General features: G+C 39.6%; 1 protein-coding gene across 17 annotated transcripts in view; it reads left to right on the top strand.

The window, feature by feature from the left end:
• The window catches only part of IKZF1 (IKAROS family zinc finger 1), a gene marked incomplete at its 5' end in the record, with an annotated part of 52,835 nt that overhangs the window by 11,529 nt on the left and 15,961 nt on the right, over nucleotides 1–25,345 (top strand). For 6 of the 17 annotated variants that reach the window (XM_084212860.1, XM_084212861.1, XM_084212872.1 and 3 more), the window contains one exon: nucleotides 23,865–24,125. The exons of 10 other annotated variants lie outside the window; for them this stretch is intronic. In XM_084212860.1, coding sequence (XP_084068986.1) covers nucleotides 23,865–24,125 — 261 coding nt within the window. Of the gene's footprint in view, nucleotides 1–21,747; nucleotides 21,808–23,864; nucleotides 24,126–25,345 lie in introns of all 17 variants that reach the window. One more of the 17 variants, XM_084212867.1, reaches the window with a different exon arrangement.

The raw sequence follows: 25,345 nt of genomic DNA, 5'->3' as shown, positions 1-25,345 counted from the left end.
GGCCTGGAACAAATAATGTTTAGAGATCTTCTTCTTTTTAAGAGGTGGGGAAAATTCATCTCACAAAATTAGTTTGAAACTGTCATACAATTGACAGAGTATACGCAAGTAACCAGTGAGGGTGATCATAGACATCAGTAGAAAACAGACAAGTTTCATATGAAGTTATAAAGTCTATTTGTTTAAAATAAATCAGTATGGGAAGAGACATTAGAAGGAAGATTTTTTTTGGTATTTTTCTCTCCCAGTGGGAAATACCAAGTGATGATGTTGTGTCCCTCCCACAACTCAGTTATTGAAGCAGAAACCTGTGTAGCTGCAGGCTTTGGTGCCTGGCATCACTAAGACCCTAGTGTTGCCTTCACACCATGGGGTCCTCCCTTTCAGCCATTCAGAGGTTGTAACCTGCATGAGGAGCTACTTACTGATGCAGGCAAGTGTCCCCTCTCTGAGCAGCGTAGATGCTTTATTTCCTTAAAAGGAGCTCAGTCATTTGAGAGCATGGGCACAAGCATTGCTGAGGGGCCACCAGGCAACCACAACCATTGCCATTACATAAATCTACTGCAACTCACACACAGCTGGGTGGAGACAGAGTAGAAGTGTGGAAAGGCTGCAGACAGAGGGAAAAAGCGAGGAAAGACAAAAGGGGAAGTACCCCACCCCAGCTTGCAACATCAGGCCTGTGGTTCAGACAGGTCCAGCACACTGGTGCCCCGGTAATTCTGCTGGGCAGGAAAATGGGCTGAAGAAAAAGACTGCTGGAGCTAATAATCTTTGCACACTCCTCCTTGTGGATGTTCAGTGGCTATGAAGGCAGTGTCTTGTGTGTGAATAATAAAGTGTGGCATGTGTGTGCCTGGACATTCAGAGAACCAAATTCCAAGAGCTGAAATAACTTGTGTAATATTTGCTCAGGTTTTTTTTGGACAGGTTTTATTTGCTCAGGTTTCAGATGGACATCTCTGCTGCTGTAAGGGCTGGAAGTGTGTAGAAGCTGATAAAACTTTGTAAATAATCAGTGATAATTGCTGTCTCACCTGATGCAGCCCCCATGAGAGCAGAGAGAAAATTTATTTCAAAATGGTTTGGGGAGCTTTGAAAATTATCTTTAACCCTCCACAATGAAACAAAGTCCAACTGAGGAGTCTTCTGAAGGAATTGAAAAACTTGAAGCTGAAATATTTTAGGAACTCTTAAAAATAGGGAAGTCAGGAATCTCCCCTCTTGTTTGGTCTGAAGCCCCTATTTCTAACCCCAAAGTAACAGTCCCCAGTATGGACTGGTATTGTATGTTCTGAGAGCCTGCCAGTATGATGTATATTATTTTAAAGAGAATGCAGGAGATATTTTTGTCAGGATTATTTTAGTTTTGTCTGCAAAACTCTTATAGGGATTTGTATAGAGGAGTATGGGGGTGGTTTAGTTGGAGAAGGCATGTGACAAATTTCATGAATGCCCTTAAATATGCTATACAGGATATAAGTTATATTCCAGCCTTCAAAGGAGTATTTTGCATGAGCATGTGAAACAGTGTAAAACCGAGTGAGGTGCAGAAGACCTTGGTATATTGGGCCACTGGGAATTTCCTGTTGTGCCAAGCTCTGACCTGTATAATGACTTAGGACTCAGAAAAATGTGCACAAAGGCAAATGGAAAAATGCCCTATTACTGAAGGTGAATTCCTCTATCAAATTTTAAAATGCTTGCTGCAAGTAATGGAAGGTGAACATTTTCAGAATAAACTTGCAAGAAATTTGTGGAAGTAAGGGTGACCCAGCCTGGAAAACAGAGCTGCCACAGCTCCAGAATAGGCTGTGCTTCATTATGAGCTCAGTTCTCTCAACCCGTGCAAAGCCAGATCAGGCATGTAAAAATCTGCCCTCTTGATGCAACCATAGCACATGACAAAATCAAAGCCTTGAGAACAGAACTGATCCTAAAAAGAATTGTATTTTTACAATGATTTTTATTTAGTGTTGTGAGGATTTTTTTTACTCAGAAGCATGACAGCAGCATGATGCCACTGTGTGGCAACGTGATATTGCAGGAGGTGCTGAAGCTATGGGTTTTTTTCTCCTATTTCTCCAGAGCTGTGTAGCTTGTGGAGCTGCAGCCTATTTCATGAGCACCTGCTGGGTAAAGCTGTGTTTTCAGAAGACAATATCAGCACAAAAGTCAGGAAAAGCCTGGGAACTGTGCAAGTTTTGTTTGTTCAGTGTTGGAGAGTGGTGAGCATTGCTTGAATAGGAGAGATGCAGTGTGTTTAACTGTGTGGCTTTAGGTACAAAGATTGAGTCTGCTGATCTAAACTGCAGTGAGAGGAAGTTCTCTTTATCTGAGCAGAAGAGATGTGCCTCAGAGATAAGCCCCTTCTAGCTGGGGAGTTAAATTTATCTAGCAGGATCTCAGCAGTGGCTGCAGCTCAATTCAGAAACACCAGGCTCTGGCTGGAAGATGGGCATATTTTAAGCTGGGGAGGATGTCTGTAACAGCAGCTTGCAAAAATTCAGGTGATTTTAAGGAAATAATTCTTCATCAAAAAGTTGGATTCATCTCCCAAAACCAGCCACCCCTCTGTTCTGTGTTAATTCTTGCTTGCTCTTTGTTGTAGGCTTGCTTTTTACCTTGAGCAAGTTTTCTCACACCCTGAGTGCTCTTGACTGCAGCCTTACCAAAAACTTAACTGCTGGACTGAGGCACAGTGCAGGGACTACTTGCCCCTACAAAGGTGGTGTTTCAGAACCAGCTACTCTTTTGGTCTTGTTCAGCCACTCCTCATACTTCTGTGATTTCAGCTCCTGCTATGGTGGCTCCCTGGGAAGAGATGGTTTCTGGCTGCAGAGGACCTGCAGCTATGCTCTCCCCTCAGATGTGAACTTCCCAGGCTCTGTCCCACAGTAAAATGTGCAAACACAGTGTCACTCTGGCTTGATCCACCACATTTGAGATTTGCAAGGAAGGATGTGCAGTGTGGCCATGCCTCCACAGTTTTCCCCAATGTAGAATAAGCCCTTTATGATAAAGAGAGGAGATGGGAGAGCTCCTTTTTGGAGCTGTAGTCCTAAAGCCAGGAGTGAACACCACTCATTGCAGCAGGACAGAGGTTTGTTCCCAAACCTTGTCCTTTGAGTTCACTATGTGAGGTTTCTTGAAGCCTCAGATGACCTCTCAGGAAAAAGCTTTGCCTGGCAGGCAGTAGACAGGTGTGACATAGCCACTAGGGCAGGCTTACGCTCAGCATGTCATTTATGGTGGTGGTGTGGGACCACAACAAGCTGTTAACTTGTGAAGGTGGATCAGCTAGCGTCCCAGGATTTTGGCTTCCAGACACAACTTATTGGAAACTGTCATGCCCCATCCAGCTGTCTCCCTGAAAAAGTGAGAAGAACAGCAGCCCAAAAGCAGGCTACACCTCAGCCTGCAATGCAAGACATCCTGCTGCTCCCTCTCTCCCTCCCCTTGTCTCCTCCCTCACCCATAGATTCTGTGTGGATTCTGTTATAAAGGTGCACATGCAGGAATTCCTAGTGAATTAACCCTGGTGTGTGCTTATTTCTTTATTTTTTTACACATCTTGAAGTTAGGAATAATGCCCAGTTCTTGTATTGCAGTTTAGGGTCATGTTTCTCAGAAGCATTTAGGTGTCTAAGTTGCCTGCATAAAAAGTCCCAAGAAGGTATCTAATCTATCGTTTCACCATTAGCCATAGTGAAATCACAGGCACCAAATGGGATTTTTGAGAGTGAGTAACTCATACTCTCTGAATGAAAATGTGATTTCAGACCTTACATGGCAAAATCCATACCTAAAAATTTAATTAAGAACCTGATAGAAGGATTGCAGAAAAAAAAATGGCAGAGCAAACACACAGTTATTCTCAAGTTCCAGCCAAAACAGGCCTGATCTAAGAAGAAAAGTTTAGGCACATATTTTCCTCTTTGTTTTGCACATTCCATTTCTCTTGTTTCTCTTTTCCAAAGATAGTCCAAAATTATCTTGGTTGAGAATAAATGTAAGAAATGTAGCAAAAATGAAGAAATATGACAGCATGAATTAACTTCCACTCTTCCAAGCCACATATCAGAGTTTAAAGACAAAAAAAAAGGAGGGAAAAAAAGGAGAAGAAACCAAAGGGTAAGGAGAACTTTCACATGAACCTTTTTTTTTACCCTGGAAATGTTACTTCTGAGGAAGTGGCTCTTACCAGAGTTTTCAGTAACTTCTAGATTATTTCATGGAATGATTTGAGAAACTCACTTGTTCCCTGACACTTCCTTAAAAAATTAATAATAACTGAGATCGTTAGAATAAATTTCTAATTCCTTCATATAACAGAGTATCTGCACATGATTTTTCCCTCCCTGCTGATTAAGTAACAACAGAAATGTTTAATGCAATGAAAAGGTGGGTTTGAACTAAAGTTGGCGACACTTTCAGCTTGTGTTGCAATTAATAGAAGAGGAAATATTCATTCTCCATATTTCGTCATTTAGAAGCATCCTGTGTTTGTAAGAAGCTGTGATCAGCCAACATCCCTGCTATGGATTTGAACTTCCCAAATCTTTCGTGGTTTTTGAGTTTTGGGGGTTTTTGTCTAAGCTGAGAGTTTTGTGTTCTGATTTTTCATAGTGGTTTAGGGGTTTTTTGGAGGGAGATCCGTCCCTTCTCATTCACAGTAGTGTGCACCTCAGCATTATATGGGCCAAGTTCTGGAACCTGTTTTTTCCTGCTGTGAATGTGTGTTGCAATGCTCGGAAGTGGTGGTAGTGGTTGGCGTTGAAGCGGGATGGTTTCATTAGCACCAAAATGGGGACTGTGAACTGGGGAACACTGCTGTTCCTGCACCCCTCATGCTGTGTCTGCATTTCAAGTGCATCTTTCAGTTATTTTCATATGAAAATTTATTTTCAGGGGAAAACAACACATGCACCTATAGAATTCACTATGACAAATATGTTTGCCTTATTATGGGGTGCTTGGGTTTTGTGCCGAGGTTTGCAAAGCGAAAACACCAGTGAGACTGAGGGAAGTGTCAAATTGTGCATGATCCATCTGTACTCTGACCTCCAGCTGGCTGTTATTCACAATTCAGGCTGAAAATGTTTCTGTCTTTGTCACAGCAAAGCACTCCTCCCATTTTTCTCAGATTGAAGCCATGAGCAAAGAAGTGAGAACATCCGTTGCCCTCTGATATGGCACCTTCCTTTCTGAGTCAGGGTTTGTTCTTTTTCCTTCCATTTGTAACTGGCACCTCCTGTGGCTGGATGGTGGAGAGGAGGTGGGGAAGCCTTAATTGCCAGCATGGTCACTGGAGCTTTGTCTGCTGCAGGTGTGGATCTACAACATGTCATCTAGAAGTCAAATGGAAACTAGGCTTTTCTGGGCAGGGGTTGAGTTTCCTGCCCATTTGTCCACATAATGGCAAGTAGAAGTAAAAATGAGAGATGATAATTGTGCTAGCAAAAGGCTTCAGTGGCTTTGGAGCCCAACACATGAAATATATGAGGGTGGAATAATGGTAATGAGGCATTACCTCTGTTGTAGTATCACATTTGTTTAATCTTGCCACTACATTGCTAGTAGATCCTAGTAAAATTGGTATCCTATCATGGGATTATTGTGGTGTTAAGTGGAATTCTTTTTCTCCTTGCAAAACAGACTAGAGAAGTCTGATATTGTTTATTTTGTAATCACACATTAATGAGTCTGTACATTTGCTGTACTGTATAAGCATTAATAATAAGCTCTTTCCTGTGTTCAAAGAAAGAGACTGATTTATACCATACATGATACAGCCCTTGGTGTTTAGAAGACAATGCAAATATGTTTTTCATTTCTAAATCTTCATAATTCATTTGTTCTCTTTAATATTCCCTTTGACATTTGAAATGGCAATATATTTTCCAGCCATCAAGACCCATTTATTCCATATTCTCCCCTTTGCATGTTTATATGTACACACACACATATGTACATACAAATAAGTGTCTGTCAGCACACAAAATTATGTGCCTGCAAAACCAAGTTCCTCTGTGTTTATGTTTCTGTAAAAACAGTACACATATGCAAAAGAACATTTATCTTGAAAGCTGAGCTTTTCCTTCTTCTTTAGACCAAGCAAAAGATATACTCTGCAACATAAACACATGCCATAAAAATATTTTTTTCAAATATAAAAGAGGAAAAGGTTAGTTCCTGCTAGCTTGTCTGTATCCCTATGAGAAACCTAACTGTAAATTCCATTTGGGAAGTGGGTAACAGCTGAGGAAGATCCGCTTGTACCCACTGTGGCTTTTGTAGTCTTTGTAAAGTGGCTGGGCCAAGGCAGCTGTGAAGGTCATAGTACAAGAAGGGCCAGCAAGGAATTGATGAAGATAGAGTGAGATGGAGAAAGGAGGGAGAGAAACACACATGCCCCCAAGTCTTCCTGTCAGCATTCTTTGCCTGAAAAGGCTCTCCTGCCTGCCCCTACCAGCTTATCAGTGAGGGGTACATGGGTCCTCAGGATTCTCCCCTGCAGCTCGTAAGTGCTATTACTCCTTGCATTCAGGTGCTCTATTTACTAATTCCTTGCAGTACTATAGAAGTAAGGTCTGTAATGGAGAGACAGGGAAACATTCATGAAATGTTTTTCTCCAGAAGATTCTTTTGCAGTCCTATACCAAAATGATGACTGCATAGTGAAGCTTTGGGGGACATATAATGCCCTCAGCAGAGGGAAAGATGGGTGACATATTAAAATAATCTAATAGAAAATGCAGATATCTTGTATCTCTCATGCGACATACAGCTTTCCACTGAAAGCTTATGCATGCCTAACTTAATAACTTTCTTAGAGGTGTTTCAGTAACTAACTGAGCTAACAAATACAAAAGCATAGTCAAAAGTACTGTTGTAATAAAGGTAGTGATGGACCCCTCTGCTCTTCTGTCCCAGAAAGCAATTTGTATTCAGGGAATCTCCTTATGCACATCTTGGGGAACTTCAGGTAAATTCAAGATATAACTCCTTACCCCAGGCTAGTTGAGCACAATGCAGTCCCCTGCCTTCCTGTGTGAGAACTCATGTTTTCTCTGTAATGGTGGTTTTTTCACTCCTCTTTTTTGCCCTCAGTGAAACAGAGCACAAGTTGTTGCCTACTTCCTGAGAACACAGTGATCCTCACATTTTGGGCTGCGGGTTGTGTTTTTCGCGCTCAGGCATAGGATGGGAGTTAATCAGATAGCCATGGGCAGCTCTAGCAAATAGCACATTTGCATCAGCAAAGCTAGTTTCAGCAGACTTGCTGGGAAGGTTTTCTGTAGCATGCCACCCTCCTGTCCTACTGACAGGCACTGCACATTCATTTGACAAAACATGACAATAGAAAATGAAACTTCTAACGTTCTCTTCTTAAAACACTTGAGAAGCACCTTACCCTGAAGGTGTGAGCCTGTGATTCACATCAGCTTTCCTGGGACTCCATGATGAATTTGAGGTAAAGGAATTTGAGGCTGTGGATGAGCCGTACTTCATTTATCCAGGTGGCAAGGAGATCTTTTAGAACCACTCTAATGCAAGTGACAATCCTGGTGACTTACAGTTTCCAAGAGTCTAAAGGCCTTCAAGTAGAATATTTGGATTACTGAGATTTGAGTGTTTTATGTGCTCAGAAATAACCAGCCTTTAAAATTTTGACTTTTTGTGTTGGACAAGTAACTTCAGATTCAAAGCTGACTTTTTCTCTCTCCTAAATGAACAAAGCATCATTCATCAGTCACAGATTTTTTCATTTTTTCCTTTGCCTCACACTTAGTCCCACCATACTGTCTGGGTGTTAATATAAAATTTAGGTGCTTTATGAATCCTGGTTTGGGCACTGCTGATGTACTCTGACTGGCTTGGTAGCAACAAGGAGGTGCAACTTGGTAGTTCATGGGAAAGAAGGTTTCCTGATATGTTACAGCACATTAGGACACACATTTGTTTGTTTCTACCCTGAGAATCCATCATATTTGTGAAAACACAATGCAATGTCTTATCCTTTGGAATATTTGAAAAGCACTTGAAACATAAACCGGGCAGATGCTTTTAAAAAGAGTCTTCCAAGTAAAAGGCACTTATACTGGCTAGGGCACGCGACTAGGAACAGAGAGGAAGTTTGACAGAAACTTTGCATGCTAGACATTTTCAAATATTCCATAAATGCTGAGATGGCAGGAAATGCCAACAATGATAGCCTAAATAGATCATTAACCCTTACAAGAGAACAAGTTTTGATCACTCTATGAATCCTGGCACCAATGTTCACAGCACAGATCTTGTTCTAGTTGCATATAATTGTGTGTCCTTTGTCCATTTTCGCTCTTGCTGTTTGTGTAAGATTGAGAAAGGGAGTGAATTAAGCTTGGGGGTTTTCTATTGCCTTTTTTTTCCAATTGTTTTGTTGGGACTTTTTTTTTAATTCTCATTTTACTTTGTGGCACAGGGCTACTGGAAAAGAACCTCTGTTACTCTAAACACTGCACAAACACCAACAGAATACCCCAAAGAATTTGCAGTCTAATTAAGGCTATATATATATACATAATGGATTAATTAAGTTTTACAAGTTCTAGCCAAGGAAAGTGTAAGGTGGGGCAGAATGAAATGTAATCAATTCTGCAGTGCAATCTAAACCATATACAATATTCTGGAGACCAGAGAGCAAATTTGTTTTTCTAACAGATGCAGCAAAACAGTCTCATGTGTTATTCTCGAGGGTGCAGTGGGATTGGTGTGGTTCAAAGTACTCAACTTTGTTTTAAACCACATCTCTTCAGCTTGAAATATAAGATTGAAAAATATAAAGCAGGTAAAAGTAAATAAATTAAGGATTTGGTGATTGTACATGAGGGAATAAAATAAATATTGTCCATGAATTATTAGATCACTTGGGAATCAGGAACTAATTAGTTTCCCGACTTCTAATTAGTCTAGATCTTAGTACAGAGGAGCAATCTACTGTATCACTTGGACTTCTGGAAAAAGAGGAGGGCTGATTCCAAGCTCTGTGCCTGATTTGGAAAGGCAGAAATCCTGGGTTGTATCAGTGCAGTAAGTGAAATTTCAGCCTGGTGCTGATGTGACAGAAGTGAATGAGGTTGGTCTTGGGAAGCTGGGCAGCTGAAGATGAAGTAGAGACAGAAGCCCAAATTTCAGGGTATCAAATCCGTACTTTGCTCCAGACTTTTCTTTATGTTTAGATGCTTCTGAAGATCTTCTGCATTTAAGAAAAAATACTCTAGCAATTTGGTTTTGGAGTGAATTTTCACACCTCATAACTGAACGTGTATGAGAAGCACTATGCAGCTGAACTGGAGATGAGAGTTTTCGTTTTAGGTCATTTCCCACAGCAGAGGCTGAGCCCTTCTCTTCTCTCCTTTCTCAGACCACTGATTATTTTGTCATGCTGGCCTCAGTGTGGAGGATAATTAAAAACTGCTTTGGCTATTAAACAGTTTATGATTTTTTCTTTCCTTGAGGTAGTTGCCTTTGAGATTTTTACATCTCTCTTGGAACAGAATCATAGCATGGGAAAAGGTCAGTTGAGGAAAAATAAAATATCTGATTCTGCATCAGTTTGAGGAAGAAAAAGTTTACTTATTTACCTTGAACAATCTGGATAAGGAAAGCTGGCTGAGGGCTCCAAGCATTTGCTATCCAGTATTTTATGGGTAGAACCAAGGTTTATTAGACTGGACAGGAATTCTACCCTTATATAATTTTGTAGGATGCATCACAGACTATGTGTAGCATTTTCACAAATATATAATAATAATAATAATAATTCTGTGTAATTTTTTGGAGCTACAACTTTTGCCTGTTCCATAGTCCCTAATCTTCTTCTGTGGAACACATACCGGGAGGGTGACCAGTGCATGGCCAGATTTCAGCTTTATGAGTTAGGACACTTCAGAGGCATGTACCTGAATAAAGGAATCACTCTAAGCAGCAAAATTGTTTTTGAGTTCCCCATTAAAAAAGAAAAAAAAAAAGAAAAAAAAAAAAAAAAAAAAAAAAAAAGGCTTATCCCCATTTAAAAATAATTGAAAAATGTCCAGATAGGGAAGTAAGGGCACATGATGGATTAAATGCCTTTCCCATGGCTGCACAGGAAGTCTGTCACTAAGCTAGGAATTAAACCTAGATTTTCTCAGTCTGCATCCAGTGCCTTGCCCCTATTTCAGACTGTAAAATTTTGTTTTTTATTGAATTCTCTGTAGGCTGAAGCAGTAGGACAGTGAGTGTGAGAATGAGAAATATTAGAGAATAAATACTATTAATACTTGGTGAGAAACTGAGAATAGTTCTGGATCATGTATTACCCATTTCTATTGCTACTTAATGTTCTCTTTTTCCAAGTTTACAGCAGCATAAAAATCCCCTTGTGGTATTGTTCCTTAACCAACTTGCTTGTGCCTTTCCCTATGGCTAGGCCTGCAGTGGAGCCCAATGCTTAGCTGTTTCCAACTGTTCTGGTTTAACAGCAAGTAACATTATGACTGGATTGGCAGAAAAGTGATTCTATTTATGCCACTTTTGCTTTACATTTTTCATCCAAAGTCAAAGAGAAAAAATACATCCGTTTCCCGTGGAGAACATCCATGTCTATGTTCTCTCTTACTGTGCTCATTTGAGTTAACAAAACATTATTTTTCTTGAACTGCTGCATGACTGAATTTTATCCTTGCAAATGCTGAACTACATCAAGAGGGGTTCCGTTGAAGTGAAAACCAGACCAGGACCAGTAAAGCCAGAAGAAGGCAGGTCATGTCCCTAAAATCTGGAATAAGCAGAAGCCCATATCTATAGTAGGTAGGATATGACAAGCTAGGCAAAATCTTCACAGTGGTCATAGTTCCTCTCACATAAATGTACTGGGTATTTTGCACCTTGGTCATTGCCAGCCCTACAAGAACAGTGCACTGTGTAAACTCTGCCCTTGTGGACTAGAGGTACTGGTGCTGTACCTGTAGGCAACTGGGAGAGCAGTAACAGTGGCAGGATGGGGCATGCAGTGCAGGTCTCCAACAGTGATTCCATCTCAGGGACTGTTGCCATTCACTGGAGGATAGTGCTAACTCCTTCCTGTGCAGGTAGGAAGTCCCACATATCCAAAATTACATTAGCTTTGGCTGAAGAAATAAACACTGCTAAAGTGGCCCAGAGGATATTTTCTAATTTACAGATAAATGGTGGAGAGAAGAGCTGAACCTGCTGATATTCTCTGTTCAAGTGTATTTCAAAGGAAGTGAAACCTTACTAAAACCCGTTTTCTTATCACCTCCTGACAGCCTCTTTTGTGGGGAATAACCCCAAATGGTTTTGACAGTTCTTCTAATAAGGTAGCTTTCATGCAGTGATGAACAAATAAATATACCACAGTACACCTTTGTGTAACCCTCCTGTCTTTATTTACATGCAGGATTTCACCAATATCTTCCAGAGAAACTACAAAATTCAGTTATCCACCAGATAAGACAAAAACTGGAGCTTGACTCAAAAATTATGCATAACTGTTAGTGGTGTGATATTTATAGAGGGTCATTCCTCATGTTTTTGCTTTCTACTTAGCTCTTTATCAGACAAATTCTTGCTGAAAAGTCCCCAAGTATAAAAAGCTGGTGTTCCCACTCTGTTCTTAAAGAAGTCTATGTTCTGTTTTGTATCTATTTTGCCTGGAAATGAAGAAGAGAAAATTCTTCATGTGAATTTCAAATGCTTTCTTCTCCAGCCAAGTTTCATTCTGAACAAGTGGGACACATGATCTCAGTGGAAGGACTTCCTAAGTTGTCTCCATCCACTGCCAGCCAGGCAGGATTGCCCAGTTAGGCAATTCCTGCTCTGCTTTAGCCGATTTCCTTCTGTACTATTCCACTCTGTCCCCCACGGCTAGCTTCAGCAAAAAAGGCAATTTCTAATTGTGCCTTTGATATGAAGGTAAGGAAAAGGCTGGTGGTTAATTCAGTTTCAGAGGAGTCCAGCTGCACACAGAGAACCAGTTTGGTGCCTGTCTTAAAGTAGATGGGGAAGGGAATACGTGTCAAGTGTGTGAATGTCAAAGAGAAGTAGTAATCTGGAAGATTACTGAAGAGGCAAAAAAGGGCTAAATCTCTCTATCTTTTTGTTAGGTGTGTTTTTTTTTGTTTTGTTTTGTTTGGGTGTTTTTTTTTTTGTTTGTTTTTTTTTTTTTTTTTTTTTTTTTTTTTTGCTAAGCCACTAAGTATAATTCCTGGTCTATGCTTCCCTTTATGTCACTTCTCCATAATTCTTAGCATTTCAGTTGGGCTGCTATCTCTTGGCTGCTTCCTCTTTTCCTGCTTTCCTATATTTCATTATTTGCCCTTCTTCCTCTTAGAGTACTTTTATAACAGAGTGAGGAGGATGTGGAAATGTTACAATGTGACACACAAACTGCAGTGTCACAACTGCAGCTCTTTTGTTTCACCTCCAGGAACGCAAAGAAGCAGATCAGAGTGGAGAGGCAGGAGTGAGTAAACGAGTGAAGGAAGGGAGAGATTGATAAATAGGGAAGAGAAATGACAAAAAGTCAGAAAGTTTCCAGCTTGGTAACTTGAGATAATAGCTTTCCACAGAGTTAAAGGTAATCCCAAACTGAACCATCACTGTGTCCTTGAATGCAAAGGAGAGATGCAGGCAGTGCCAGTGTAGGGGCCTCCCACAATACTGCTGCAACAGAGGAGATAGAGCCATGATGTGTTTTTGAACTTGCCTGCAGAGATGAAAGCTGAGCAGAGATCTAGACCTGTATTGTGCACAGTTCTTAAAACTGTCCTTTCAAAACAACAGACAAACAAATAAATAATAGAACCTCAAAAGAAAAACTATACTTAGGGCCCATGTCTGTATGTGAAATAAACCTTTGGAAGATAACATGCTTGAAAATGAGGTGCTGTAGCTCCCTTGGGATATCAGGCAGCTAGAAAAACTCACTCTTAAGGATTTTTTCCAGCTGCTTCCTAGGGCACCCATTAGTTAGAGGCTCTCTTCTCTTCTCTTCTCTTCTCTTCTCTTCTCTTCTCTTCTCTTCTCTTCTCTTCTCTTCTCTTCTCTTCTCAACTTGAGTGAATTAAAATTACATCATAGCAACTGGTGTAGGAGTTAATCCAAACTTCTAGACCATGACAGATGCTAAGGAGATAAACTGTGGGTAGGGAGAAAATATGTCCAGACTGCCCTTTGTGGAAGGAGTTAGAGGAACAGTAGGTAAAGGTTTCCTGTTAAGCCAAGGGGACAAGGGGGAAGCTGTAATACCTTCTCATCTATAGCTGCAACTGGACTCAAGTTTTACAGCATTCTCAGTGTGGGCTTACTTTTTCTACAGCCCCCCAGGACCCCACCACAGGAAGCTCAGGTTGTCTTAAAAATCTGAATATTACTAAAAGTCAAAGAGATTTAAGCTCCCAGATAATTTTGATACTTCAAAATTCCTCTCCTCTGCAACACAGTTGCTTCCAGTCTGTGTGGTACTGCAGTGGACCAAGGATTTCACAGTCTCTCTCTGGGGCAGATTGGAAAGCAATAGCTGAACCATTTCTGGGATTCGAAATGCTACTACAGGTCCTTTTTATTAGCTACTTCATTACTGATCAACTTACAGGTCATACCAAATAGAGTTTGTGAGGAGGTAACAAATGCCTGCTTGCACATGCAAGCTAAACAGAGGAAGCCTCTGAGATGACTGGATGCCCAAGATTCAGATACAGAGCTTGAGACAGTGGTCTGATTTCTTAGTGGATCAGCATTTTCCAGGGTGATCTGTTTTCTGATAATCTAGTTTCATTAGTATCTGAAGTTGGGGTGCCTCAAAACATTAGTTGCTTTTGTAAAAATCTTTTGCTGATAGACAAGTGTTGAATTGGTAGGCCTATTGAAATGAGTGGAAGAGTATTTGAACACTAGTTAGATCTTATTGGATTCTTCTGTTCTATACCTCATCCAGAAATAAAGGTTTTGATAGGAATAATTTCTGTCGTCTGAATTGTATAAATTTCTGATGTTCATAAGAATCAGTTTTGGGCTCCTTGTCACAATTTAGTTGAGTGATTGGAGCTATTGGAAAGTATTCAGTTTAAAAATTAGACTTGTCCCTTGAAGCTCTGCCAGCAAGGTGTTGGCTTGGATGATTTGTTGTTCTATACAAGTTAAGAAAATGTTTGCATTTTGATGTAAGATACCCAGCATGGTGATTGTGACTGTCAGAAGATGGAGATCTTGACTGTGTTTACAGTGAATTTGACATTAGATTACTGAGGTAAAATAATTTTGAAACACCTTTTACACTCACTGCCCTTAGATATTGCTGAAGAATTGTTCAGAGTTTGAGGATGCTGCACCTGAGTGGATTGCCTCTCTCTTCTAGAAGCATGGTGATACCTGCACCAGAAACTCAGCTAAACTTCAACTCTGCAGCATAGTTACTTTCTGGTTTTGGAGACGCACTTCAGGACAGGAATAGGGACTCCTAAATTCAGTTTCAAATCACTGATGAGGTGTGATTGCAGATCAGAGTTAGGAAGTTCAGGTAGGATGCTGTAATGTCTTTTATATATAAAATTATTTATTCTTCTGACATATTTTTCTCCACATCGTTCTGAGAAACTCATCTTTTTAGAATATTATCTCATTCATCTCTTGCAGAAAGCTAGTGGAATCTAGGTTTTTCTCTTAACACTGCCCTCAAAGACCCAAGAAAACAGTATTTGACTTTACAGTTGTTGTATGCCTCACAGAAGAGGCGCCCAATGTCGGGGATGACTTATCATAGCAACAGTGTGGTTAAGGATGGATTCTGTTCAGGAAAGGGAAGGTGTGCTTGTTTTTCCTGAGGTAAAAGCAAGAAAACTGCAAGCATGGAAAATGATATAGAAGTGAGAAAAGACAAGAAGTCTCTTAAAAATGTGTACTAAAATGTGTTTGTATCAGAATAATCCAGATCTCTGAGAGCTTGCAAGTTTGCCAACATCATTTGTGGTTTCTTGCCATTTCAACATAGAGGACTGATTGCCAGAGAGGGAATACAGGTCACTGTAGCAAAGCATTGTCTGTGATACACAGTGGGAAAGAATTGATATTGTCCTGACATTTTTCCCCTCAGGAACTATCAGGTATGTCCATATTCAGAGAATTTTTTTGAGATTTCTGTAGAAAAATTTTTGCCTCTTCCTCAGAAGATGTAGATTAGGATTTCTTTTTTCTGGAAGGTTGAGTACGCTCTAATCAAGTAAAGAGCAGTTTAGATTGCAAAACTTTGTCATAATATTTATAAAATCCAGAAAGAAGAATCTTCAATAGCATCTGGAAAAATAACTGAGCACTCAGGGTTAACAGACGTAAAACAGGCTTTGCAATTCAGCATCAACTTCTTTTCACACTCCTCAGAGAGAACATCTACTTTATCACTCCTAAAGTGATGACTGTATTTTATTTGCTTTAGTCTAAAATAAACTTTCGATATCCCTGGTGGTTTTTTCCCCTGTGTCATATGAGGGGGGAAGAGAAGACTCTGCTCAGCAATTTGTTTTTAAAGTAGGCAAGATAATAAAATTTTCATAGTGTATTCCCTCCCAAGTGCTGAAATGGCTGGGTTCCTCCCCACTTCATCCTCTGACCTCTTCTCAAAAGAGGACTTTGACAGTGTAGAGCTTTGGCACGACACCCAAAGGCACCTCCCCAAACCTAAACACAGCTGCTTGGTCTAAATTTAGATCTACTGACCCTTTGACAGCTATGGGGAACTATGTACATCAGTGCAAAATGCTGCTCAAGGCATCATAATGATAGCTGAATGGTCCCTGGAAAAGTCCCTGAGTCCGTTCACTGATAGTGGAGGCACAGCACATTGTTAGCACGCATTGACTTGTTAACACAGATGGACTTGCAAGGGTCTGACCCTGAGACAGGGTAGCTCTGTGCCACTCCAGGCAGAAAAATAAGGATGTGCAAGCAGATCACTGAGGTGGTACATGAAAAGGGGAGGGTTTGCAAAGAAAGGCTAACTTTGCATTCAGGGAAAGGCAAATTAAGGTTCTTTGAAGGAATATAAAAAATAGTTCGTCTCCCTGCCTTTCCCTGAACCACTGAACCAAGGGGTACTTCATTGTCCCTGAGTGGTAGTTCTGTTCTTCGGGGCCGTGACTGTTGCCTTCATCTGGTACTTGACCAATACACTCTGTTTGTGTTCAGATTTCACAGACTTTCTCTTGGTCAAACAAGCTTAAAACTCCCCTTCTAACTACAGTTCACATTTTTCATATGTAACTGATCACCTTGTCTATTTTTAATTTTGTTTCTACACTTTTTAAGCCCTTTGTCTTGTTAAGGGATAGCCACAGTAACTCCCAGAAGAGCCCAGCTGTTCCTTCCATCTTGTAGAGCTTCTGGTCTTTCCTCTTCTCCAAAACACTAATCTTTGCAGGTGCATACCCCTTTCATGTTCTCCCAGCTGCCATGTGCAACTGCCTTTAGCTGGAGTTTTTTTGCATTAGTTGAAGATGGGTCAACACCCATGACTTTCATTAAAGCATGCTTTGTGGAAGAATAAGAGAAGGGAAAAGCCTTTTAAATGTTAGGATATCATATATCTGAGACTTTGCTTTTCCTGGATAACTGTTGCTGTGTGGGAATGAGTGTAAGCAACAATGATTGTGCTGGCAGTCTTTTTGGAGAATGCAGCTTTGGAGGTTCCAGTCTCAGCACATAAGCTTGTGGGTTCATGGACCCACCTGTGTGAGCTGAGAATGTTTTCAAGTATGGTAGGTTTTTTTACCTCACTGTTATGCATTGTTACTTAAGGTTTTAAAAATTTCCTGCTAAGGGCCCTTTTACTACTCCCTCATCCTTTAATGCCCATATTAAAAAAAAGTTTGGTGAAAGCAGAAGAGACAAAAAAATTGAGAATGAAAAGTGCTGTTATTACTATCATTTGTCAGCAAATCTTTCTCTCCAGTTTGAAAGTGTTCCCAGCGTACTTCTCAAAGCAGGGAAGTGTCAATTTAGTCTGTTACTAGCAAACCCGCAACTTCCCTTAGCTTCTCCATCATGCAGCCAGTAAAAGATGCAGAGCATTTCCAATCTAGGAAGCATGGATTACACATACATGTAGAACTTGAGAAAGGTTTAGTATGGCATTTCCTGACAGTGCTCTTTCTCTTGCCTTTAAAGTCTAGTTTTACTTGTAGTGGAGATGATGAACATCAAACAGCCAGGTAGTTAACTGTCCTTTGGAAAAACAACTTGATTCCAGTACAAAATGTACCAGGAAGTGTCACAACAAAGACAAGAAATATGAACTAGACCAGCCCCTTGGTTTGGTTACAGATCATTTCCTACTGAAACACAAGTTTAGAAAAGTGTATAAAAGGCACGTATCTTCAAGTGTACATTTAAGGGCATTATTTGAATCTGTCTTTAATCAGTCCATCTTTACTGGTCCTTTAGAAAATTCCTGTAGATAGCTAACAGGAGGTTGCTGGGAGAATGTACAATGGAGCAAAAGCCACTTTTTGTACCTAGAGAGGACATACTTTCTTAGTTGTTTTGTTCACTTTTTTGATTCCGTACAGTTTGATTTCACTGCCCCTAGAAAAACAGGTTGATGTGCTTTGCAATGCAGTGAAGCACAGTTCCCTGCTCCTTTCTGCTGAGAACAGGCTGTGCATGCTGACAGGAGCTGGTTCATGAAGTGGGCACCTCCCCCAGACAGTAGCAGGAGAAGTTGCAGTCATGGGTGATGACATGGGTGGAGCTCCTCACACCAGTTGTCCCGTGGGAGATAGCTTATCTGTAGATGCCTGTGCTTCTGGAATAATATCCATTTGATTGAAAGCCAGAATTAGAGTAGGGAAGAAATTGGCTGCCAAGGGCTGATTGGCACTTGGAGTCAAAGGAAGCAGCATGGACCCTGCAGCGAGGATCTCCTTATCCGTCAGCACCAGCCTCTCTACCTGCAGGTGTGTCCCAGCAGTTCCTGCTGCTACTCTTCTTTCTGTTATTTTTGTTTCCCTTTGAAAATGCCCTCTAACTTTCAGCATTTTACACAGAGACACCGCAAACACTTGATTAGCACTGCCAATGCAGTGCTTATGTAGACAGGAGGGAGCAGAATAGTAATTTTTAAAAGCACTTGGGTGCACCTGCTTTTTCTGTAGCTAAATAATCAGTTTGATCAGTCCCATCTCTGTTATGTTGTGTCATCTGAATTAGACTGAAGAAGAGCTCAAGGCATTGCATTATGATTCCTCTGCCCAGACCTTTTGTTGTCATTTTTCACACCCACACAATTATTCTTGTCGCTTCAGAGCTCATAAGGCAAAGAAATTATTAATGGAAACATATTTAAATTAAAGAATTGGTCACCGTTGTTTGTTGTCAAGTCTGGCTGTTGAATAATGACTCCTTAAATATTCTGTGGAAAGACAACTTTCATTTCTGAGAATGGCATCCTACACCTGCAGTGCTCTTGTGGGGTGAGAACAGAGCTGATACCCCAGTAAATGACCATGATATAAAAAGGAAAGGGGGAAGGATTTCAGTGCATAAAACCAAGTGCTAAAATTTTTGTGTGCTGTTACAGAACAGAATAGCTGTTATGTCTTGTATCAGAAATAACAGGTGGGATTGCTGACAATATTGTTTTCTGAGTACCTATGTAAACAAGAAGAGATCCTGTTTGCATTTATTGACACATGTTGGCTATGCTGAGGTGATTTATTTTGGCCTGATAAGTGGGGTTTCCTCATCTTATTCTGCCTTGTTTGCAACATTTTCTATCATTTGTTAGACTGTGTGGTGTTAAAGTTTTGGTTTTTTCACCGTTACAGTGATGAGCTACTGTTCAAATCAGTCAGGTGGGATTGCTGGTTGAATAGTTATGGTGTCTTCATGAGAACTCCTGGATTTTAAAGCTAAGATTTAAGCATCAACTAATATCAACAAAATACTTCTGACTTGTCTTGAAATAAAAAGTGAGCCATGAAAACAAAAAATTACAGGCACCCAAACTATTTGCAGACACTTGAAGAGAAATTTCTCTCTGCTCTTGGCTACAAAGTACAAACAAAACATTGCATGACATACAACCAAATTATTTGGATTATTTTCAAATAAAGTCTAAAGGATAAGTTCTTAAAGGCAGGTACATGCCACAGGATACAGTTTTGTACTTACTGGGATAAAAGGTCAAATCCCATTAAAAATCAAATAATTGTATTGTTTAAATGCCTCAGAAGCTTCAATGTGATTTGTCTTTGTCTGCTACTCTTTAAATACCTTTGATAGCCAGGTCCTTTGCTTTTTTACTTCTTTAAAAATCCCACTGGAGAATGATATGACTTGGGAGGTGAATCCCTCCTTCCAAATAGAATTATGGCCCACGTACTGAGGCCTATGCCATTGCCAAAATCTCACAAAACTGAAAGCATTTTACAGCTGGGAGGGACTCTCATAGCTAAAAAAGAAGGTAAATTGGCAGTGGATTGTAAACAAATTACTAATTGTTCCCATGCATCTTTTTTCCAGCTGCCTATTTCTCTGTCCTTCGAAAGCCACCCTCTACGTCCAGTTTCCCAGGAGGTCTGTTTGTTTTCTCCTTTCTGCTTGCCATCAACTCTTTCACTCATTGCAAAATGCCTCCCTTCCATCTCCATGTTGCTCAGCTCTTCCCAGGGAAGTATGATGCTGTCTGCTCTCATACCATCCTGCTTTCGTGACTGCCCCAGCCCAAGTCTGATGCGGAGCCAGCAATGCTGCTCTTCAGTGATAAATTATATCATCACCTCTCTCCCCTTTGACATATCAATTTTTTTTTCAAGACTTGCATAAATCACCTTTAGCCATAGAATACTGAACAGATGTTTTAACATTAATTTAAAATGCTCTTCAGAAAATGCAAAGTGAAATATCCAGTAAACATAAGAGACCACAAGGAACCCAGCCAGTGCCCTGCTTTTGGGTAATTTTTCCACACTCTGGATAGGTAAAAAAGGAGTGGGGGAAAGCTGTCAGTTCAGTGACATCAAAGAACTCTGCACCCCTTCCATAGAAAAAAAGGTTTGTATTAAACAGCCCTGAATTGTGACAATGTATACAAAGGGAAGAAATACTGAGCCTTTTAAGGTCACCTCCAACCACATTGAAGTAAATTAATTAATGAGTAATTTCTTAATGGTGTTAGAAGAGCCAATGAGAAATTATTACCATGAGTTATTTTAAAGCTAATTAATGAATGCATATGTGTGTACATAGCTATGGATGTGTATAGAAATTATTTCTACAAAAACTGTATTGGGTAACAGTTTCAGGAACTGGTACAAAGTCCGAGTACATTCTTAGTTAGTGCACGTGAAAAATATGGCTTACAGGTATTTTTCACATCGTTGTTGCTCCATAAGTGATTTCTCTACTATAACAAGGGAGGGACAAGAATCACTCTCACAAAAGTAGAAAACACTGATGGTTTTTATTTTCAGTATAAGCTCCCAAGGAGAAAAAAAAAAAAAAGAAAGTATACCTTGCCTTCCCTATTATTTAGATTTAATAAAAGTCCTTAGCATTTTTACTGGAGTGATTTCTCTCTCCTGTTGTGTCTCCTGCATCAGTGGGACTCTTTTCACTAGTTCTTGTATTGCAGACAGATTCACAAGAAGTACTAAGTTTGAACAGGGAGAGATTTTTTTTTTCTTTATTAGACCTATAAAATTTCTGTGAGGACCCAGGGTGAGTCAGGTGCCCTCAATGTCCACCATCTCTCACTGGCAAAGTGAACTCTGCATGTGAACTGAACCCCTGCCATGAGCTGCACTGCCGAATGGATGTACATCCTGGTACTCAGCCTGGTCTGCACAGGGACATTCATTGAGCAGTACAGCTGCAGCACTCCAGGACATAGCCGTGGAGAGCTTTAGTGAATATTGGCTGGAGCGATATCCCTGTCATTGCTTATGTCAAGTAATGAACTCCAGCATCACTTGTATCAGCATGCCCAGTGGCATGGTAATTTGTATGTGGCTACTTATAATATGCAGGGTATAATATATTCGTACAACTGTTCTTTGTAAATACATTGTGAGGACAAGCCTTAGAAGTACAAACCAAAAATATGCCAATATATACAATAAAAAATACATATATACATAAACCTGAACTACCTCTTCTTCCATTGCATAAGACCAGCAGGTATAAAAGGAAAACAACATAATTTCACTTTTTATGACTGCAGAGACTAGAAACAAGGATGTGTAAGAATCCGTGTAATGCAACAAGGATGTTTAAGAGATTTCTGTCACAGAAGGAGGGCATATTGGCAAAAAATAATTTCTGAGGAAGCTGCACTGTAGGGGCCTGCATTGACCCTTTTGACACTAGAGTTAGCAAGAGTTCCTCTTGACTTCAGCAGGAATTACTGCCCAAGCAAGGGGAATACCCAAGAGCACATTATGCTTCTAGAAAACATGATAAAACTTGTTGTCTGCTTTGGAAGAAAAGGGCATTTTCGCAAATGGGAATTGTTCTAGACGAGTCAGGATTCCCCTGCCAGCTGTCCTTCTCCTGTTCCTCCTTCATCCTAAACTGCTTATGTTGCTTCTGTGATGATAGTTTTGTCTTTCTCCTAGGTATTTATCTTATAACAATAGTGCCATCTTCTTTTACATTTACTGCTAGCAGTACCACAAACCAGCATCCTGTTTGCCTTCTTTATTGCAGCTGCATACGGGGCGGAAGGCTTTAGGGACTTTCATGCAATAATTCCCAAATCTTTTTCCAGTAAGTATACTGAAACTCAGTTCACTACAGAGCATTTCCATCTAGTTCCTACTTTTATGATTTTTTTGTTTGTGTCATTTCATTTCTGAGTAATGTATGTTTGTCTGCATGCACTTAAGTAGTCTGATCTTTTTGTTTCTTCATGTGTGTTTTGTTTCAACTTAACAAAAAAACTGCTTCAAAAGCTACCTTCTCCAAATCCCTGGCAGGCAAGGAGCCTATAATTATTTAGTAAAAATACATATTTATTATTCTTATAACTGAAAGGGAAAAAAATTACATGTAAATTGTGGAAAATTGTCATATACTCAAGCCAAATATTTCTATTGCTTCCATTTGCCATGGTGAAAACAGCCGTATGAGGTTGTAGCCCATTAAATTTGCAGAATCAGTTCTGTTTGATCAGATGTGCCATCTTTTTAAGTCATTGTTTGGACATTGAGTTTTTTTGGTATATCACTAAATTATTCCCCTTTCTAGAACATACATTTTAAAGGAAAACTGCTATTTAAGATATGCACTTATTCTGGTTTGCATATGATTTCTATTAAAATACAATACTTAAAAAAACCATTAAAATACCTAGACTGGTAGACTTTTTAAAAGGTGTCCAGTCAAGCAATATTCATAAATGTGAACACCTTTAGGCTTCTGTTTCCCAATAGGATTTTGAGTCAGATACTCTTGTCAGTTACATCCTTGCAGTCCTTCTGGGATACCTGTGAGGTTGCAGGATGTATCAGAGAAGAGTTTGTCAATCCTTTCCATTTCAAAGGAATGTCAAAGTCTTTCAATCTCTTGAGGTGATTATTGTCCGTAGCTTTTTGTTATCGCATTGCTGCAGCATCGCTTTTGAATGAGGTTACCATAAAACTGCTGTTCCACAGAAGAAAAAGACCTGGACTTTATTGGGTGAAACAGATCACTCATATTCTTAGCTACCTACTGAAGTAAACTCTTTCCTTTTTTTGGGGTGGGATGGGATGAAGGTAGAGGGGGTTTTACTGTATGGAAAGTAAGTTTTTGGGCAATGAAATGGTCTTTTTTCAGCCTAATGAAGAAGCATTTTTTTCATCAAAATCACCAGATTAGAAAAGAGGGAAATAATAGCAAAGATTTTTTTTTTCCTACATGAAACATCATACAATCCTGTGGAGAAAAGAGGAATGAATACTGGCACGAAGTTGTCTGAATCTTGACCCTTTTCCTTAATGTTGAAGTTTGCTGTGCTCATATCACATCAAATATACTAGCCTCTGTGTTATCACATGTTGTGTGGCTGTAGCAAATTTACCTAAATTCTTATTCTGGCTGCAAGCAATTGTCACCTATGGGATTACAATGTAAAGGATTTATCCTATAAAGTCCTAATAGTTTTCCCAGCCAGCTTTTTTTATTTGACTGGTTTTTAATCATAACTTCTGGTTATAATAGTAGTCTCCAATTACTCTACTTGCTGTCCTAGAAACACAGCTATCACTTCTATAGCTCCCTAAAATTCTTCCTTCCATCCTTCCCTACCCTGATTTCTTTATCAGTGTTTGAACTCTGCTTTCCCATTGGCATTGCTTACCCCGTAGAACTGCAAACCAAAAATTTGGATTCTGTACAACCCTTGGAATCTTCCTGCCAAGTGGAGAATGTTGCATTTTCTGTTCATTTGTATCCATTGAGTTGAGTTACTTACTTTCACAATTGTTTTGAACAAATCCCTATGAAGTGGATTAATTTTAAGTTTCATTCCAATTAGCCTGATTGTCAGAATAAAAGGAATAAACACAAAAATCTCAAAGCGACCTAGAAACAGACTTGTAATATTGTTTAGGTACCCAGCTCCCTGGATGCCTTGTATTTGTTTTAGTGATATCCACTGTTCATTGCTCCATGTGTTACAAACTCACACATTGCCCACAAAATTATAGTTGAGGTCACAGCATTTGTTATTTAGTGATATTGTACCTGCTGTTTAGAAGTTAACTCCTTTCATGTGATTGTTTCTTTGCCACATTATTTGTTCTGTAACCAAACTGAGTGGCATCCTGTATTGTTTCTTTCAGCTGGTAATATTAAAATAGAGACTCAGAGTGATGAAGAGAATGGGCGTGCCTGTGAAATGAATGGGGAAGAATGTGCAGAGGATTTACGAATGCTTGATGCCGCAGGAGAGAAAATGAATGGCTCACACAATGGCCCAGGCAGCAAGGCTTTGTCAGGAGTTGGAGGCATTCGACTTCCTAACGGAAAGCTAAAATGTGATATCTGTGGGATAATTTGCATCGGTCCCAATGTGCTCATGGTTCACAAACGAAGCCACACTGGTAAGGCCTGCCATAGTTTTTCCTATAGTTGACAAGAACTGGCCGCACGTTAGTAACTAAGACTTATACTCTGTATCATGCGCATGTTGCCTCTTCTAAGGTAATGCAACATGGGTGAGCCTTTGGAACTCAGTTATTTTGGTACATCCTTTTGGCCTGCACAGAAATTGAGACTTCTTCATGGAAGCCCATCTGTTGGGCTAGAAATTGTGCTGTTTGTTTGATTTGAAACAAAAAAAAAACAAAAAAACAAAAAAAACCCAAAACAAAACAAAAAAAAAACCAAAAAAAACCACCAAAAACAAAAAAAGAAACTTAAAAGAAGTCTTGTTTAATTTCTAAGAAATTTATAAGAACTGCTGAAGAAAAGACCATTTGTAGCTAACTCTGAAATTAACCCAGTTGTAATGTTTCTGACAAAACAGAAAAGCTCATTATGGATCAGTGATTATGAGATTATGAAAGTGATTGGAAAAATATATGTATTAAGAGAACTGTAATGACAGACTTAGTAAAAAAATACTTACATTTCATGTCCGGTGTTTCATTAAGTAAAAGCAAGTATTGTCATGGGTCAAATGTGCCCTAAAGTGTTTCCACCAGGACACTAAAAGAGACATGTAAAGATTTTGTGTCCATAAGGATGGCTTTTCATTATACAGTGCTGTGAATATTCTTTTCTGAATTTTCTAATTCTGATTAGTCTCAAAGAAGGACAAAAATTAAGATGCTGAAACAAATGAAAAAGTAAAGAGTGAGTCTCACCTTGCCTAATATAAGATGTCTAAAAATTAGGCTTCCAATCTAAACTTTTATGTCATTCATAGCAAAAAGAGAAGAACCAAACTGTACTGTTATTTCACAGAAGTTGCTTTGAAAATAAATTTGGGATTTGGCATTTTTACATGAATATTCCAATGAGAGGGCATGTTAAAATATTTTTAAGGTAAGAATTGATCTGTCTTATAGTTACATTTGACTGAAATAGTTGTGCCAATAAACACATAGATACTTTCTTCCTCCATATCCCCACAGTCTTGCTTAAATAACTTTCCCAGAATTACTAGGTAGTGAGATTAACAAAGTGCTTTCAGAGTTAAAATGGAGAGGTCTGGTGAAAAGCCCTGCAGTGTGTTCCCTTGCCCTCAGTGTTACTGTCTGTCACAGGAACTCTGTCTGTTCAAGCTATGGAAGTGTGCGATCTGTTAGCGTAACATGGG

This window comes from Fringilla coelebs (genome assembly GCF_963513975.1).
Source record: "Fringilla coelebs genome assembly, chromosome: 1".
NCBI classification, from domain to species: Eukaryota; Metazoa; Chordata; class Aves; order Passeriformes; family Fringillidae; genus Fringilla; species Fringilla coelebs.
Note: the sequence above shows the minus strand (reverse complement) of the source record. Positions and strands in the feature narration are given on the sequence as shown.